This window comes from Rhamphochromis longiceps, linkage group LG20 (genome assembly GCF_057381845.1).
Source record: "Rhamphochromis longiceps isolate RC_006_pf linkage group LG20, R_longiceps_female_GT1.1, whole genome shotgun sequence".
Lineage (NCBI taxonomy): Eukaryota > Metazoa > Chordata > Actinopteri > Cichliformes > Cichlidae > Rhamphochromis > Rhamphochromis longiceps.
Genome location: NC_140576.1, coordinates 21,236,694 through 21,257,349, shown reverse-complemented (window position 1 = coordinate 21,257,349; position 20,656 = coordinate 21,236,694). Strand labels below are relative to the sequence as shown.

At 41.7% G+C, this 20,656-nt stretch overlaps 1 protein-coding gene across 1 annotated transcript; it reads right to left on the bottom strand.

Annotated features, from left to right (window-relative positions):
• Nucleotides 1-9,072: 9,072 nt before the first annotated feature.
• Nucleotides 9,073-10,056, bottom strand: LOC146645228 (trace amine-associated receptor 1-like). The gene has a single exon (XM_085394326.1). It carries the CDS (start codon nt 10,054-10,056, stop codon nt 9,073-9,075), a length of 984 nt encoding a protein of 327 aa, XP_085250452.1.
• Nucleotides 10,057-20,656: the final 10,600 nt, after the last annotated feature.

The following is a 20,656-nucleotide window of genomic DNA, read 5'->3' as shown; positions in this document are numbered from 1 at the left end:
CATCTTTTGCTCCTGGAGTAAAATAAAACAAATACTATAAAGATTAGTTTCATGTGGTTTGAGCAACTTCCTGTATCTGTCCTTGTGGCAGCAGAGTTAGAGAAAGTGTGCAGCAGATTAGTTTGAATTTCAAACACAATTTTTCTAAATGTTGAAAAATCCTGAATATTTAAATACTGTTTAAGTCTTCTCTGATCTTTTATCTGACTTACACTGCAGCTGCCATCTTGTTTTTAAAAATGACTGCCCTCCAGGAAAAATATAATACATATATTTGTATTACATGAACATTGCCAAGTAATTTACTGGCTAATAACTTATATTTATCAATTACATTTAGTACATTTAGGACCTCTGAAGGGTAACATCCTCTAGTATCTCAAAAATGTTTTTACTTGCTGGTTTGACACAACCTGAGCTGTGATCTGATGAATGTTAACATTCAGTTCAACCTTTATCCCATTTATCTACATTATATTTCATCCATATGCACAATGAAACAAATTGTTTATACATTTCTCATTTTACTCGGCTTTTCAATCAGGTCCCAATCAGATATTCTTTCATTGATGTTTTGAATATGAGAGAGGGATCGAAATAATAATGATCGAAAGGTTGCGCTCCCGCTCTGTCTCTCTGTTTCTGCTCTTCAGGAATAATTCTGATCAGTTATGGAACAGCAAAACTGAGCTGAACTTGTCGGTCTTGCATTCACTGTAATGTACGGTTATGTTGGTTGTTGCTGTAGTTTCCCTGCTTTGTTGTTCTCTTCTTGCATGTTTTTCCCCTGGCAGGTGATCCAGTTAATTTTAGTGTCTTTTCTCTCTGTTCCATCTATTTTCTTTCCATTCTCCTTTGTGGAGCCTCTTCCCAACTTCTCTCGTCTTTCTCTTCCTTGTCCACCGGTCCTGTCTGTTTAGATTGTAGTAATTTAAAATAAAATAAAATAAATAATAAAGATCGAAAAAGCTATAATAATAATAATAATAATAATAATAATAATAATAATAATAATAATAATAATAATAATAATAAAAACAAGATCCATTCGCGCAGGTACATTGCTACACGCGCAACTTAAGTTGGTGATTTGGCGTCAGTCCCAACCATTTCTAACAGACGAGCTCATCCTTATAGAAAACCGTGTTGATTCTCCTGCAGCATCCTCTGATTTATCTGAACTGTCACACTGTTTTCAGAGAGAATCTTTTATAAAACTTCTTACACTCTTGTGTGTGTACGCCGCTGCTTTGCGCTGCGTTTGGCTGGGAATTGCTGAAATTAAATGTTTACATCTTTGTATATGAATCACATGAATTAGCGCACTGTACATCACCCAAAGAAATTTCCACTCACACGGGTAAATTCATCATAAAACTAACATTGCACCTCTTCGGGTAACCACGAAAGCAGCTTTGTGAGCCAAAAGAGGTTTTTGCGTTGCGCGGACTGATACTAAATCTGGACCTGGATATCAGCTTCACACCAGCCATTCGTAGTGTTATAAGTCTACTTCACGATCTTCTGAAGAGTCCTGAGTGTTTGGTGACTTCTGACTGACTTTTAAGTTTAAACAATACTCTGGCACGGAAAAGGTTACGGCTTTCTTTGGACTTTTATACCCCTGAAAAAATGCTTCCTCTCTCTCACAGAATCTGTTGATTTCGGAGCCTTGAACTGGTTCAAAGGCCTTGACTGTCTTACTCGCCACATATTGACAAAAATATTCGTACTGATTTATTTTAGTATTATTATCGATATTACAATATTTCTGAGACTGTAATAGCTCGTTTTTAAGCCTCCCAGTTATCAGTATTGTGATCACACTATTGCTTTAATATTATTGAGACTACACAACACATTCATCCCTGACCTCCACATATCCAGCTGAACAGGATTACTATACTCTGTGTAGATTTACACATTCTTTCGTGGAACATTGAAATAACTGTGTTGTGTAGTTTTTTAACATATCTCCTGGATCATTACTAACTGTATGTTTAGTTTTACTTGTAGAGTTGTTGGTAAGACCAGACAAGGAGTTCAAACAATTTCATTTTATGGTTCCCAAAACAAAACAAGCCGAAAAACAATGAAAATAATGACATAAACCTTTAAAAACAACTGTAAGAGTGAACGGTAAGAGTGTGCATATTATCCAGCAGAGGGCACCATTATATCAAAAAATCGTTCAAATGTGACTTAAAGCTTTATTAAATGAAGCATGTCTATTAAAGTATAGTTACTACTTTTGGTGGTGGCTGTAAATGCTGCACTTGAAGCACAGTCCTTACCAGTTAGAGCATTTTAAAGATGTCGAGGTGAAATATTGAGGACAATTTTTTCAAACTTGCTAAATGTGTCATTTATAGAAGAGAAATAACAGCTTTTGAAAAACTTTACGTTGATCTGAATTCTGAGAAAGCTACAAAAATCCAGCTGGAAAATGAACAGTGCAACAGATTTCACAGAATCTGGCGGAAAAAAAACAAACTAAATTCATTGTGGTTGGAATCTGTTTTAATCAAGATTTGCATGGATTCATGCACATTCTCCACTTCCTGGTATCAAACAACAAACATTTTACAGTGCTCAGGATGACTTCATTTACATGCAACAATTTTGTCTTTTTCTTTAAAAAAAAAAAAAGCTTCAAATTCATATTTTGAATGATCACTCCCCCCCCCCCCCCCCCCCTAAACCTCTCTGATATAAAAAAGCTTACATTTAGATATGATAAAAACAACTGAGTCACTGACTCAAAGCAAATAACTGTAAAATATGATACAAATTCATTTCCAGTGTAACTAAATTGTCTGCTAAGCACCTCAATAACAGAAGTCACAGCTGCATAGAGCTGCAATAACAGAGTCACTGGATGCATCTGTCACACTGCTTGTGAGCTATCCTATTGCAGCTGTCTAAAGTAACAAACTAGAATCGTTAAATGCAGTAAAGTTATGAATCTAAAGTTATTGTTTTTTACAAATGTTGTAAATCTTTAATTCGGGAACAAATTCACCCCTTTTGAATATGGTTCTCTGGCACGCAGCCTGACCCTGCAAAATAGTCACATGTAAATTAAAAAAAAAAAATCTTCAAAACATTTAATGTGATTTATGGGCGTCGGATGTGCTGATTAGGTGCATTGTGTTACAGCTGGATAAAGCCAGACTGGCCTATGCTAAGCAAAGCTAACCCTGTTCAGATAGGCAATTGTTCTTCTCATCCAAACTTGCTGGACACTCCATAAGACGGCGAGCGCATTTCCCAAAATGTTTCCTTTTAAGTGCATGCACAGCTGGTAGGGGGGTTATATCATCACAAAGATCTGTATAGACTGAAGTTGTACCAAAATCTGAGCCAGCTCATCATCGACGGGCTGCGGTATGAAGTGATTTAAAGCTGCAGGACAAATGCTAAACAATTCATTAATTATCTCATCTGCAAAGTTGTCTGCCTTCCTTCAACCACCCTTTGTTTTACATTCCTAACTGTAGGGATATTAAGTTATCGCCAAAGAAACTATCGTCCTGTGCAACTTTTCTGCCTGTTTTTTTTTTTTCCTTCTTTTCCTCTGCCTGTAAAGAATTCCCACTGGGATAAATCAAACAATTCACATTCTTTTTTTTTTCAATCCTTTATTTGTTTCCTTACTGTATATACATATATGTAGGTATATAATTTGTGCTCACATAGGGCATTTTGTATGTGATATTCATATTAGGCCTAATGGAGGTTAAAACATAAAGTTCATTAATTTCTTCCAGTAAACCCTTTGTCCATCTTCTCAAAAACCTTTCTGAGACAACTGTAAACTCAAGTGCCTTTTTCTCTTTTCCCACTGATTTATCAAAGTCCCCTCCACCAGAGTATGGACCAAAGACATCAACCGTCCCCAACTACCCAGCCCTCTTTCTCCCTCTCTCACTGAATGGCACACTTTCCATTTACTACAAATAAACAGTTTGCAATACTGAGTGTGTATGCTTTGTTTTGTTTTTTTTTTGTTTTTTTTAATTTATAGAGTTGCATTATAGAGTTTTCCATTACTCTGTCTAACCAGACCAGGACCTTGTGGCTTAGATTTCATGACTTCATAAGAAAAAGAAAAAACCATACCCAAGGATATCATGGTGTACATCTAACACCCTTCACATGCTACAAGCTGTTAATCCCTTAAATATGTACCATTAAATCTACAAGAGTGACAAAAGTTGAAGAATAATGTTCCCTACTCCTTTGTTGGTAAATATGGACAGAACGGATGGCAAACAGATAAATGACATCTCCATGCAGTACCAGAAACATCAGGTAGAGGGAACCGTTACATTCAGAATAAATAGACATGATTTGGGAAGGTTTGAGAGTCATTGTGTGATAACTGAGAGCCGTGAACTGAGTATCCTGAGCTGATATCTGAAGGGCACTTATGCCGAATTAGTGAGAGGGTAACTTAAAGAGAGAGTTTTAAAAAGCTGCACGTCTCCTGGCTTCCTTCAGACAATGTTATTCACTTTCTCCTCTTGCCTTAGCAGTGCAGGTTTTTCTCCTTCAATTTCATCAACACTTTTTCTGCAGTAAAGGTATTTCCTTATCTACAAAAATTGGGGTTAAAGGTATGAAGATTGTGTTGCGAGACCACATGGCTGGTTCCAAATTATTCAGATTTCCTGTGTAATATACTAAAGATTATTTTTTTTAAACAAGTCAAAGGTTTCCACGCAAATGTTGTTAGGATGCCTGGGTCGTTGACCCAGGGTTTTTGAGTGTATGATATTATTCATATTTTCTAGTTTTTTGGTTTCTTTGAGTTCTGTCTCATGGTTTATGTCTCTGTCTTCTTTAGTTGCTCTGTCTCCCCTATCACCTGCATCCCCTTGTCTAGTTCGCGTCTATGTGTATCCTTAGTTCCTATATCCCCGTGTCCACTCAGTGTTTGTGTCTGCCCTGGTCCCACGTCTCTGTTCCCTCTGTAGTGCCTACATGTGAGGCTGTGTCTTTGTTCAGTCTGTGTTATGTGTTTCCTGTTTTACTTTGAAGGTCTCTGTCTTTTCTCAGTGTGTTCAGTTTACGCTTCTTTGGTCTCGTCAGTTCTGATTTGTCCCAGCTGTGTTTCCCTCCTGTTACTCATTCCCTGATTGCTCCCTGTATTTAAGCCCTGTGTTTCTCTGTGTCCGTGTCGCGATCTACCGTTTATTTTGCTGTGTGTTTTGTCTGTCCACCGGTGTAAGTTTATTTTGAGTTTTTTCAAGTTATGTCATGTTGCGTTCAGAATTAAAGCCTTTTTTGAGTTCACGTCTGTCTCCGGAGTCTGCACCTTGGGTCCTATTCCTGCCTGCACACAGCCCCGCCTAACAAATGTAAGTGAAATAAAAATATTGTAGTAGTGAATGAGACATGCAGTAGCAACGATAGCATAATGCCAGAAATGGTATACGCATTGCAACAGATTTAAAGGTGGATGGTGAAAAGAACAAACTAAATTAATTGTTAAATTTAAATGATTCTCTGAACATCCATGGATTATAGTTTTAATCTGTTTTAATCAAGATTTTCATGGATTCGTGCACATTCTCCACTTCCTGGTATCAAACAACAAACATTTTACAGTGCTCAGGATGACTTCATTTACATGCAACAAGTTTGACTTTTTCTTTTTTTTTTTTTTTAAACAAAAATCCGTCAAATTCATATTTTGAATGATCACTTTCCCTCCTGCAAACCTCTCTGATATAAAAAGCTTACATCGGACAGTCTCGGTTGTTGACAAGACACTACACCTACCGCCTACTGGTGATGGCCAGAGGGGCCGATGGCGCGATATGTACCTACCCCAGGGCAGTTGTGGCTACAACTGTAGCTTGCCTCCACCAGTGTGTGAATGTGAGAGTGAATGAATAGTGGAATTTTACAGCGCTTTGAGGGCCCCGAAAAGCGCTATGTAAATGCAATACATTATTATTTTTATTATTATTATTATTATATTTTTGCATGCTGTAGCGCCATTTGTGGGAGCATTTCAAGTTACTATACATTATATCAATTCAACCGTTATAGCCCAAATTTTAATACTATGTATGCATTAAGTCCATAGAAACTACATAAATTGCAAAAAAGTGCAATAAACTACAAAAAAATTGAAAATTGTTTGTTTTTTTTAAACATATATTTCTAGTTAGAGAAATTTAAAAGGCTTATCCCTCAAAACTGTAAATACAAAAAAGTTACACAAAATAGTTTCCAACCATGGGAAATTTATGTGTCTTCATAGTTTTATTTTTGAGATACACCAATTTTTATATACAGGAGGAAAAAACGAATAATGCAAATATGCAAAAAAACAAAACAAAAGAAAAACAGCATGTGCATCAAAATAAACTATTTCCAGCAGTGCAATTTGAGTTCTAAGCATCACAGAAACAATACAGTCAAAGTCAAACATAACTTTTAAAAACATCAGTATAGCAAAATGACCCAGAACCGTGACAACTGTGCTAAAATCACTGTGGAAACGAAGCCCGGTATTGTCACGGGAACATCCATTCATCCATCCATTTTCTTCCGCTTATCCGGTGCTGGGTCGAAGGGGCAGCAGCCCAAGCAGAGAAGCCCAGACATCCCACTCCCCAGCCACCTCCTCCAGCTACACCAAGGTGTTCCCAGGCCAGCCGAGAGATATAATCTTTCCAGTATGTCTTGAGTCTGCCCTGGGGCCTCCTCCCGGTGGCACATGCCTGGTAAACCTCACCCAGGAGGCACGCAGGAGGCATCCTTATCAGATGCCCGAACCACCTCAACTGGCTGCTTTCGATGTGGAGGAGCAGCGGTTCTACTCTTAGGCCGAATGGCTGAACATTTCACCCTATCTCTAAGGGAGAGGACAGCCACGGTTCGGAGGAAACCCATTTCCACCATTTGTATCCGCGATCTCATTCTTTAGGTTACTACCCACAGCTCATGACCATAGGTGAGGGTAGGGACGTAGATCGACCGGTAAATTGAGAGCTTCCCTTTTACACCCAGCTCTCTCTTCACCACAACAGACCGGTACAACATCCGCATCGCTGCAGCCGCTGCACCAATCGGTCTGTCGATCTCCCACTCCCTTCTCCCGTCACTCGTGAACAAAACCCCGAGACCTCCTCCACTTGGGGCAGGAACTCGTCCGGAGTGGGCACTCCACCCTTTTCTAGCTGAGGATCATGGAGGTGCTGATTCTCATTCCCACTGCTTCATACTCGGCTGTGAACCGTTCCAAGGCGAGCTGGAGGCCATCACCCGGAGAAGCTAACAGAACCACATCATCTGCAAAAAGCAGAGATGAGATCCTGAGACCACCAAAGTGAAAGCCTTCCGCCACTTGGCTATGCCTAGAAATTCTGTCCATAACAATTATGAACAGGATCGGTGACAAAGGGCAGCCCTGGTGGAGCCCATCACCCACCAGAAACGAGTCCAACTTATTGCCAGCTATGCTGACCAAGCTCTTGCAACGGTTGTATAAGGACTGAATGACCCGTAGCAACGGGCCAGAAACCCCATACTCCCAGAGCACCCCCCACAGGACCCACCGAGGGACACAGTCAAATGCCTTCTCCAAGTCCACAAAACACATGTAGACTGGTTGGGCAAACTCTCATGCACCCTCATTGTAGAGACATGTCAACCAAGACAGCCCTACAACATCCAGAGCCTTCAGGAACTCAGGACGGACCTCATCCACCCCAGGGGCTCTGCCACCAAGGAGTTGTTTAACTGCCTCAATGATCTCGCCCCCAGAGATTGGCAGGTCATCCCCTTCGTCGTGTCACGGGAACATGCGTTAATTAATTTGGTGATTTATTAAATGTATAAATGATATTATACTTATAACATTATACTTATAACACTTATATTCTAATCTGCTGCTGAGTCTCTTATGCTGATGGAAATGCAGATAACACAGAACATGCAGGAACACCTGTTCAACCAATCATGTTCATTCCACTATGCATTCCTGAAGCGTTCATTTCTTTTACAACAGTGTTGTGTTTGGCTGGTATGTCTTTATTTTCTTTATTCCAGAGATTTTCACTTCTCTGGAATAGTTGGCACTAATAAGGATGATTTTCTGTAAAAGATTATTTATATGACCAATTAATCAGACTTGTAGATGATGTTAGATTAGTTTGATGCTGCCAATGCTTTTATTTAACCATGCTGGGAAACACTGGGTTAACTTAGAGAGCTGAGAACCAGCTTTGTGTGACTGTTTATCCAGTTCCCAGTGTTAGGGTCAGTGATTCCAGATAACGGAAAGATATCCTGGATATGCTGACCTCACTCTGTAGTATGCAGGGCTCTGAGACAGCAGCTCGACTCTACATTACCCTCATGCTTAATATTCACAATGAAAATATTAGTCGAACATCGTGAAGTCTGTATGTGTTTCTAACAAGCTTTGTATAGTTAAACCTAACAGTTACTACATGATGGAAACAACAATGTTATCTGTTTTTATAAAGATTATGCATGAATACACAGGGCACACTGATTATTGATTATTTATTTCCTCCCCCTTAAACATATTCTTATTGTTAGTTTAAATTCAGAATTGGCAACTGAAACAAAGTATGTCACATACGAACATCAGGAAATAAAGACCCAATAGATATATTCTCAGTAAATGAAGTCTGTGTTCAACCTGTGAGAGGTGACAGTCAGCGGGGGCTATGACAGTTGTGTACCGGGACCTGCACTTTGCTGGCGGTATAACAGCTTGAGCGCTATTTCAATAATTATTGAAATATTTATTTAATATAATTAATTTAAATTTAAATTAATTAATAAAATATTTATCAATTCATTCATTTTGTCACTCCTGGCCCTCCATAACGATAAGCGATGACAATATTTGCAAAACTATTTGAACAATCAAATAATGTGTTTGTACATTTGTACAAAACGTATTTGCTACTCAGATTATTTCTTTCAGTCGCTATTGAGACATTATGTATGTGATGCTTCAGGTAGGGTTCAGTGGCTGTTTTATGTTTGTTACTGTAAGATTTGTGAAATGTGTATATTTTATCAAGTCATATTTGTGTTGGTAAAATCCCCTTGGAATATTTTCCCGCAAATAATCATTCTGATGGCTGACCTGAACCAGCTATAAAAGAAAGCATAAATAAATGGATTTAGCATTGAATTTGCCAATGTAAGCCAGTTAAGAGTTTCAATTACAGGAACTGGTACAGAATCACTGGTAAATGGTGGGAATGTGATGCAAAGAAAAAAAGGACTCCAGCAAAATATAAAAACTCCCAAAACAATAGCCAGAGTTTTGGTCGCCTTTCTCTCCTTGATACTGGCAGTTTGTCCACACTTTGTGTTCTGGATGCTTCTTGCTTGCCTCAAAGCAACAAAGAAAATCTTTAGGTAGATACAAAGCATTATGGTCACTGGCAGGTAAAATGATAACATGGGTCCAACAGTGCTTTCCATTAGAACGTCAATCAAACATGATTCCTCACATTTTTCATTATTAAATCCAGCAATGGTGACACTAATTCCAATTATCCCAGAAACCCCCCAGCTCATCAGGATCATGAACACAACAACACGATGGCTGATTTTAGTTTGATATGTCAGAGGCTGGCAAACAGCATGGTATCTGTCAATAGAAATACAGCAGAGGTTCAGGATGGAACATGTGCTCAGTGAAATATCAAAGGTCCCTCGCACTTTGCAAAACAAACCCTCATGATAAAGACATGAGCTGAGAGAGAATGCCATGCTGAGAGGAAATGCTATAATCCCAACGAGCAGGTCAGCCACAGCAAGAGAGAGGATGAGAGAATTAGGAGTATGGAGCTGTTTGAAGTAAATCACAGAAATTATTACAAGGAGATTTCCACATATTGTTATAACAGACAATAATGCAAGGAATGCATACAAGAATACACACATAATGGAAGGGCTGTTTGTCAGCATGTATTTGGAGTCTTGTATTACATAACAGGGATGTAGATCATTTACAATGTTGGTCATGTTGATACTGACCTTTTGTTTCATAATTAAGCAGCTTAAACCAACAATATGATTTTTTTCTGCTGCACTAACCTGGGACTTGACTTGATGTAGATTGTCCTTCAGTGCAGGTCAACTACTGATTGCTAAGAAGAGCGAGAGTCCAGACTGAGTTAAAAGAGGTTGTCAAAGAGGGAAACAGCATTGAGATTTGGTCAATTACACAAGCTCAAAGGATAACAAACAAAACTGGGAGCATCCAGAATACCCGAAGGACTCAATCAGGAGTCTCTTGTCAGAAAAGGTGACAAAAAATATATGAATGAAAAACAAGGTAACGTGTAAACAACGTACTGGAAGGATGAATCATAATTTATTCAAAAGCCATTCTCTCATGCAATTTCCTGGTAATTGTGGTGTTTTGGCATATTTTCTAAATATTAAAGCCATAACACAGGATTCACATTATTTTCATTTTCATCACAGAACTCACCAATAGATTCAAGCTTTGTAAATAGAAACAGGGCCATCTGCATAGAAACTGTTTATCACTGGATATAGGAAGATCCAGCGCATCATGCTGGTTTTGTAATGACTCTTCTTTGCCAGGGAAGTGAACTTACTCTACTACCTTATCCACCAATTGATCTGAAATTGGTGGATAAGGTAGTAGGGTAGATAATTGATGGATAATTCCTTCACTTTAAGGACTCAAAGGTTTTAAGTTTGATTTGTCACCTTCCTTACGTACTCTTTTGGTACAGGAAGTGCTGAATGAAAACAGACCAACCATCGACTAGGGTTAGGGTTAGGGCACAATTCAGTGTTGCTTAAAGAAATATCTAAATAACTGATCACTAATCAGTGCCAGTGTATTTAGATTTAAAAAATATTTAGATTTAATATCAATTTTATATTAGTAAATATTTCAATTTAACATTCAGTCATAACACTTGAATTCAGATGTAAATGTTTGTAAAATTTCCTGTGAAAAAAGGGTGTGTTGAAAACATAATAATCAGAGCCCCATATCCTAAAGATTTTTTTAAACTGTAATTGCTAAAGTTAAGACATATATGGGATGGGTGGGGTTGAGTTGATAATAAATCAGTGCTATCCAGTGACCAATAATAAAAGTTGTCATGTTAAATATAACAAGAAACTAACATCTAACCAGATTATTATGTTTGCAAAGATGGGAATTTCTGCAAAGATGGGAATTTCTGCAGAGTAATACTTTATCAAAGGCTGTGTGAATGAGGAAATGAAAACAAGTCAGTCAGCTGGATCAGCTGACTGACTTGACAGGAGGAGTCAGAGAGAAACTCAGAGTTTGTTGAAGATAACTTGCCAGCATGCAGCTTCACTACTCAGGTGACTGTCTCAGAGATCTAGGTACAGTGGGGCAAAAAAGTATTTAGTCAGCCACCGATTGTGCAAGTTCCCCCACTTAAAATGATGACAGAGGTCAGTAATTTGCACCAGAGGTACACTTCAACTGTGAGAGACAGAATGTGAAAAAAAAAATCCATGAATTCACATGGTAGGATTTGTAAAGAATTTATTCGTAAATCAGGATGGAAAATAAGTATTTGGTCAATAACAAAAATACGACTCAATACTTTGTAACATAACCTTTGTTGGCAATAACAGAGGTCAAACGTTTACTATAGGTCTTTACCAGTGTTGGGTAAGTTACTTTAAAATAGTAACTTAGTTACATTACTAGTTACTTCTCTCAAAAGTAACTCAGTTACTTCAAGTTACTCATTACTTTCAAAGTAACTAGTTACTAGGGAAAGTAACTTTGGTTTTACTCAGAATTCTCTTGTTAATGTGTTTCTTCCATAACTTTGCCAGTCTTCTAGCTTGCTTACTTGCCACAGTGCACTGTGCCACCTACCAATAGAAAGGAAAAGATAATGTGCATATTTCCACGAGAGAAATCCCACGCCTGGACCGTCATTGACTGCTGCCATGATTCTAGCCTACGTCACAGCGTCATGTGCGCCTTTTACATCCAACACAAAAACTGCAGTCGTGGTGCTTTCGATTGTACTCAGAACTGGGAAATTCTGCCTTCTGAATAGGAAGATGTAGGCAACACCAGACTGCAGATAAGCTGCATACAGGGCTGGACTGGGACAGAAAATTGTCCCGGGCATTTTGACTAGAGACTGGCCCACCATTATAGGAAAAATCATAAAGCCTTTGAATGAAACAGTGATGTACACTGTTCTGATGGTATATATGCATCAATCGTTTGTTGTAAGATTCAGATAATTATTTTTTTAAAAGCTAGACATTTTAAATGAGAATAAGAAAGAAAAGTATTTCTTTGTGCCCCCCTTTCCCTGTTAATGCCCTACATGCCCCCCTGGCAACACTTTGCTAGACCCGCACCTGCACAGTTACCAGCTGTCAGCTACCTAAAAAAGGATCCTGGGGTTATTTGTCTCTCAGAAACAGTTCATAACTTCCCTTCAACTCATTCATGTCACCTAAAAGGTAAACCTGTTTCTCCATCACCTGTTCAGCTCTGATGCTTCAGTAAGGACATCTCCTGGTTTCATCTTCATGTTTCCCGCTCACCAGATAACCAAACCATATCATGACCAGCAGCTTTTTTGCAGCTGTGGCTCCAGCAAACATCAGCTGATACTAGAAATTAATATTAAATAAATTCTAACAACAGCTGATCAAGCTTAAACGTGCTGCTGTTGTTTAGCGCAACATCCGCTGGTTTCCTCTTTCGGCGCAAAGTGAGCGATAAACAAACAAGAGAGCCGATCAGCTGATCATTGATCAGTTTTCATGATTGAAGCAGAAACTGGAGACGGAGGGGAGAGAATGAAAGAAGAAGAGGAAGCTGTGCAGCAAAGACAGAATAACTCCAGCTTTGTGCCTTTTTCATTGTAGCTGAATTACGGGACAAACTGTCCCTTTTCACCTCAATAAGAAACGCATAATATTTTCTCTGAATACCAGATGGGACGGTTGGCAACTCTAATAACTTATGAACAAAATAAAGTTCAACATTAACATCATAGCACCCACCCAGCTTGTATAGAAACTCCGTCATGCTAGCTAGCACGCAGTACGGAAAAAGTCAGAATAACGAAAATAAACTCCACCTAAACTTGGTTTATATCTGACCCAGAGAGACTGCAGGTCATAACTTCTTACCTGAAGTTCAGTTCACACTTGGACCGGCGGCCGCCTCGGGTCTCTTTTCCTTCTGCGTCCCCTTTCCTTCATCCACCTGCTGGCTTCCACCACTTGCTAATGTTATTGAATCTGTGGAAGCTCCGCGATAGCCACCACACGAAGTAACGAGTAACGACCCTATCTAAATCCCAGTAACGACTAACGTGTTCCTGATTTTGGCATAATAACTAGTTACCGTGCTCGTTACCACAATAATAACGTAGTTACTGTAACGCGTTACTTAATAACGCGTTAGTCCCAACACTGGTCTTTACCAGGTTTGCACACACAGTAGCTGGTATTTTGGCCCATTCCTCCATGCAGATCTTCTCGAGAGCAGTGATGTTTTGGGGCTGTCGCCGAGCAACACGGACTTTCAACTCCCGCCACAGATTTTCTATGGGGTTGAGGTCTGGAGACTGGCTAGGCCACTCCGGGACTTTCAAATGCTTCTTACGGAGCCACTCCTTTGTTGCCCGGGCGGTGTGTTTTGGATCATTGTCATGTTGGAAGACCCAGCCTCGTTTCATCTTCAAAGTTCTCACTGATGGAAGGAGGTTTTGGCTCAAAATCTCACGATACATGGCCCCATTCATTCTGTCCTTAACACGGATCAGTCGTCCTGTCCCCTTGGCAGAAAAACAGCCCCATAGCATGATGTTTCCACCCCCATGCTTCACAGTAGGTATGGTGTTCTTGGGATGCAACTCAGTATTCTTCTTCCTCCAAACACGACGAGTTGAGTTTATACCAAAAAGTTCTACTTTGGTTTCATCTGACCACATGACATTCTCCCAATCCTCTGCTGTATCATCCATGTGCTCTCTGGCAAACTTCAGACGGACCTGGACATGCACTGGCTTCAGCAGCGGAACACGTCTGGCACTGCGGGATTTGATTCCCTGCCGTTGTAGTGTGTTACTGATGGTGACCTTTGTTATTTTGGTCCCAGCTCTCTGCAGGTCATTCACCAGGTCCCCCCGTGTGGTTCTGGGATCTTTGCTCACAGTTCTCATGATCATTTTGACCCCACAGGATGAGATCTTGCGTGGAGCCCCAGATCGAGGGAGATTATCAGTGGTCTTGCATGTCTTCCATTTTCTGATGATTGCTCCCACAGTTGATTTTTTCACACCAAGCTGCTTGCCTATTGTAGATTCACTCTTCCCAGTCTGGTGCAGGTCTACAATACTTTTCCTGGTGTCCTTCGAAAGCTCTTTGGTCTTGGCCATGGCGGAGTTTGGAGTCTGACTGTTTGAGGCTGTGGACAGGTGTCTTTTATACAGATGATGAGTTCAAACAGGTGCCATTCATACAGGTAACGAGTGGGGGACAGAAAAGCTTCTTACAGAAGACGTTACAGGTCTGTGAGAGCCAGAGATTTTCCTTGTTTGAGGTGACCAAATACTTATTTTCCACCCTAATTTACGAATAAATTCTTTACAAATCCTACCATGTGGATTCATGGATTTTTTTTTTCACCTTCTGTCTCTCACAGTTGAAGTGTACCTCTGGTGCAAATTACTGACCTCTGTCATCATTTTAAGTGGGGGAACTTGCACAATCGGTGGCTGACTAAATACTTTTTTGCCCCACTGTAACCCTCTTTGTCGAACAGAAAACCCAGTCGCCCCTATCTTTCACTAAGTCTCTTGTTTAAAAAAAATAATATTTTTATTAAATTGTTGGTAATCAGGTAACAAAGAAAATGATAAATTTAACAGTTACATATCAAAAACAATCACACTTTTAAAGAGTCGATTGTGCCGTTCGAAATATAGAATTAGGGTAGAGTTAGGGTTACAATTGTCACCTATGATGGCTCAAACCCCAAAAGTTAAAAAAAAAAGTCTAAAATTAGATCAAAGTAAAATTCATTAACAAATAAGGAAATTTACTTTTTCATTTATTTGTTGAGGAAAATTACCCACTAGTGACTGACAAAGGTTTGTAAATCTCTCTCTATATATATTTTAAAACGTTCTCGCCACTCGCCATGCAGGTGGTCTTTATCCTTTAAGCCTGGATCTTCTACCAAAGGCTTGGGAGCTTGAGGGTCCTGCACAGGATCTTTGCTGTTCCTAGGACTGCGCTCTTTGGGACAGAGATCTTGGATGTTGTTCCTGCGATCTTTTGGAGCAACTCGCCCAGCCAGGGGTCACTGTCCCAAGTGCTCTGACTACCAGGGATCACTGTTGCCCCACTGTTGCCTTCACCCTCCACCACGTTGTTTCATCCTGGATAGTGGTTCTGACACTCACTAGTTCTCAGTCACCTTCCTTAGCATACAATCTCAGGGTACTGGATTTGGGGTAAAAACTTCTGTGCACGGTAAAAAGCTTTCTTTTTTTGATGATAGTGGCTTCTACCTCTTTCTTTGGTCATCTTATTATCTAAGCAGGGTATCTGATAACCGGCAGGACGTAGGTGTTAATTGTATTCTTTCCATTCAGCTGACTCCTCAGGACTTGCCGGACCCTCTGCAGGTATGTTGCAGCTTTCCTAGCAGCCTTTTCATGATTTGCCTTTGTGATTGGATTTGCCTTCCAATAGCACAATGCCCTTTGTTGTGACTACTTTCCCTCTAATTTTTTTTTTTTTTTTTTTTTTTTTTTTTTTTTTGCCTGTCCCGTTTGGCTCTTTTGCCATCAGAATTGTTGTCTAAAGGCAAAGAAAGATGCCCAACGGATTTACTTTACCAAATTGACCATGGGGGAAAGAAGGGGAGAAAGAAAGAGGGAAATAGAAACAGCTGAGAAGAGGGACGGGGAGAAGGGCAAAAGACAAAAACCAACAGAATGAGCAGAAAAAAAAAGAAGAAAAAAAATGCATATATCAATCACCTGGGTCACCTGCTGAGAAAGAAAAAAGAAAACAAGCAGAAGAGAACAAGAGTAATAGAATAAACAACATCACAATGATATATGGGAATATGACAGTAAATACTAAATATTAAACATTATTGTGCAGCACATAAGATCAACAGAACACAGTGTGCTTTGAGGTAGGAGCCAAAAAGGGTGTAGTTTGTGGGTGTGATCACCCGTGTGTACACCTGTGAGCATGGACACGCTTGGTTTTTTTTTTTTTTTAAAGGTTCCTTCATGTAATGATCTGCTAGAGGGTGTGGGGGGGCCACAGCCCCGTCCTCCAGGGCATGAAGCAGGTATGGAGGAGATCAAAACTCCAGACATCCAGAGGCCCCCAGAACACAAGAGACCAAGGAAGACCAACAGAGGGGCAGCCACGCCACTGTACCAGAAAGAGCTGAGGAGAGTCCCAGATGAGGGCTCACTCAGCAGCCGCGGAGCAGAACCCAGGGGGAGTTGCAGTGACGCGCCCGTGAGCTCCGCCGGCAGCCAGCCGTGCCTGAGTGACCGAGCCCCAGGCCGAGAGGCCGGGGGCACCCCACCTCCGAAGTGGCCCGAGCGAGCCCCGGGCTCCAGGCCCCGATAAGCGGCCGCCAAGGAGTGAGCCGGTGTGTACCTGGACGTCCATCCCCAGACACAAAGAACCACCAACGCACCGATGTCTGAGGGAGTCCGCCACTGGCAGGGGAAGTGGTGGTAGGGGGAGATAGGCCTCCAAACCTTGGAGGGCCTAAGATGTCCCCAGAGAGGTGGCGCCTGACACCCAACCTGACATATAGACACAGAAATACAGGCACACACATATACAAACATCCATTCCCACCCTCATGCTCTCATATGCACTTACTCCACACTCAACCAACGTGGAGACAGACATAAAGAGACGCTGTACACACGATCACACTCTACAAACTCTACTCTACTCTACAAACAGGGTCTAGGTACCCTTGCCCCTGGAGGGGGGAACTGCACCCAGACCCAGGTGGTGTTACCCTTTTCCCTGCGGTGGGGGGAGGCAGACCACCCCGACTCCGCAGCAGCAGGGAGGCTCCACACTCCAGACCGCAGTCGGACGGCCAACTCCTCCTCCTAGCCCCCCCCCCCGCTCCAGCAGGTCGCAGAGAATGGGGGTGAGAGAAGACTCCAAACCTCCCTCCACCCGCTCATTGTAGTGTTGATGCATGTGTGTTCTAAGGTGCATTTAAAACCCAGGAGGGCATGGAGCTACCTGCCAGAGAGCAGCAGGTAAGCGCATGGTCCCTCCTGCTAGCCCTCAATGTCTACGTGTATTTAACATTGAGAGGTGGGCAACGACGCCAGGGGTGGGGTGTACACCCTGATGGTACTTTAGATTCCGTGTATCGAGCCCACCCCCAAGATCCTATATGTATGTGTAATGAGAGTGTGAGTAATGTGAATGTCTAAGTTGTGGGACAAAATTGAGGCAGAGGCAGCCAGAAGGGGACAGGGGGGGTGGCCTCCTCTGCACCCTGGTGACATACCCCTACTCCAAGGTCCTGCATGTGTGGGTGGTTGTGGTGGAGCGGGTATGGTATCTCATTGATACCATACAATTACACTCCGATATCATTGCGATAAGTGCTCGTGGTTGTGTATCATTTGTTTGATATCACATTCACTCCTTAATGTCATGAGGTTAGCTTCTAGAATGAAAATGTCATGGTCCGCGGCCCGGCGTCCAAGGTGCTGATGGGATGCCCACTCCCGTGGGCGTGGCTGCTAACTCCACACCTGCATCCCATCCCAGGCGATCACCAGGTGGACTATTTAATCCTGCCCAGCCTGCTGCTCCACGCCAGTCCGTAGTCGTCCTTCAGCGGTAACGTACACCTGCGGGAAAGCCCTTATGCAAACCTATCCGTGTGAACTAACACTAACTCTGCCCTGTGTACTCAGATCACAGCTCGGCGTGTTTGAGCCACCAGCCTGTCCACCTGCCTGTCCGGAAATTTGGATCACATCAGCCCCAGCTGCCTCGACCTTTCTGGAGCTTCTCCCCACGGACCCTCACCCCTCCCTCCGGTTCCCTCGGCCCCGCTATCATCCCTCCCACAGTCCCGCTCTCGGTGTTCCAGCGCGACTCGCCTCCCGGTCCCTCGGTTTCTCTGGTTCCGTGCGTTTTTTCCCTTCTACCCTCCCGGGACACCGTCAGTTATAATAAAGTTTATTTTTTGTTCTCTCGTACCACTGTGTGTGTGTTCTGCTCCTGGGTCCAGCTTGTGCGTGGAACTTCGGTTCATGAAAGAAAATTTTCATCAAACAAATTGAATGACATATAATGATTAAAAAAACAAAACAAAACTGCATGACATCTGAAGCAAATATCACAAATTTTAAAAAATGAAGCAAATATGTTTCTGGATCCAGGAGCAAAATGCATGCATATTATGAATTTAGTTCCTGACAGCCCTGTTTGGTTTTCTGTTTATTTTTGGATGCCTCATTTCATGAGCTGTCTAAAAGAATAGTGTACTTTCTAAACATATGTTATCAGCCAATTTGTAAATAACAGATTAGATCGTGTTACAGTATTAGCTAAGGTGAGAGCACAGATTGAGCTCAGATAAAAGCACTATAAAGTTAGCCTTGCAGATCTCTAAGGGAGAGGACAGCCACGGTTCGCAGGAAACCCATTTCCACCGTTTGTATCCGCGATCTCATTCTTTAGGTCACTACCCACCAGAGATGGGCAGTAACGCGTTACTTGTAACACATTACTGTAATCTGATTACTTTTTTCAAGTAACGAGTAAAGTAAGGGATTACATTGCAAAAACGGTAATTAGATTACCGTTACTTTCCCGTAGTAACGCTGCATTACTGCGTTACTAAAACCGTGATTTTTTGCAAGAATGTCTCACGACAGTGACGTAAGCGAGTGCGCCGTTAGTGACAACAGCTGTCTGCAGATCAACAATGGATCATATATCGATTGTGGGAGACAGTATGAGCGTGCAGCGTTTAAAGCGTGGAAGTACTGACCTTTGAGTTTGATTCCATAAAAAGTGACAAAAACATTAGCCTCCATCGTGCTTGGGAAGAAAACTTCTTTTTACAGCGAAAAAAACCCTAAACTTCCAATCAAGCACCGAGTGCGCAACGACGTAATGGGGAAATTCACAGAGAAACTTGCGGATTCTTCAACTGACCGCGGCACACCTGCACCAGGGTAAGCCTCAACCTACCGCAGTCCTGCTTTACAGGTGAAAATAGAGCAACAGGACCGCTAGTCTTTGACTTTATTTATTTTCTGCTGTGTTTTACTTGCATCTATTTGAAAGAGTGAGTGTAAACACAAAAAATATTTAATTTTATGTGCTGGAATGTGTAGAAAATAGGTTTAAATGTTAAACTAATTTATTCAAGTCAGAGAATGTTGCATATGATTACATTTTTGCTTAAATTTTTTGCTGAAAGATCTATCGCTTTATCACCTCTTCAGGTTGCAAATCGTGTTTTTAAAAAGTAACTAAGTAATTAATTACTTTTGAAAATAAGTAATCAGTAAAGTAACAGGATTACTTTTTTGGAGTAGTAATCAGTAATTAGTTACTGATTACTTTTTTCAAGTAACTTGACCAACACTGCTACCCACAGCTCGTGACCATAGGTGAGGGTAGGGACGTAGATCGACCGGTAAATTGAGAGCTTCACTTTTACACCCAGCTCTCTCTTCACCACAACAGACCGGTACAACATCCGCATCGCTGCAGCCGCTGCACCAATCGGTCTGTCGATCTCCCACTCCCTTCTCCCGTCACTCGTGAACAAAACCCCGAGACCTCCTCCACTTGGGGCAGGAACTCGTCCGGAGTGGGCACTCCACCCTTTTCTAGCTGAGGATCATGGAGGTGCTGATTCTCATTCTCACTGCTTCACACTCGGCTGTGAACCATTCCAAGGCGAGCTGGAGGCCATCACCCGGAGAAGCTAACAGAACCACATCATCTGCAAAAAGCAGAGATGAGATCCTGAGACCACCAAAGTGAAAGCCTTCCGCCACTTGGCTATGCCTAGAAATTCTGTCCATAAAAATTATGAACAGGATCGGTGACAAAGGGCAGCCCTGGTGGAGCCCATCACCCACCAGAAACGAGTCCGACTTATTGCCAGCTATGCTGACCAAGCTCTTGCAACGGTTGTATAAGGACTGAATGACCCGTAGCAACGGGCCAGAAACCCCATACTCCCAGAGCACCCCCCACAGGACCCACCGAGGGACACAGTCAAATGCCTTCTCCAAGTCCACAAAACACATGTAGACTGGTTGGGCAAACTCTCATGCACCCTCAAGTATCGTTGAGAGGATAAAGAGCTGATCCAATGTTCCACGACCAGGACGAAAACCGCATTGTTCCTCCTGCAGCCGAGGTTCAACTAACGGACAGACTCTCCTCTCCAGCACCCTGGCATAGACTTTCCCAGGGAGGCTGAGGAGTGTGATTCCCCTGTAGTTGGAACACACCCTCTGGTCCCTTTCTTAAAGATGGGGACCACCACCCCGGACTGCCAGTCCAGGGGTACTGAACCTGATCGCCACACAACATT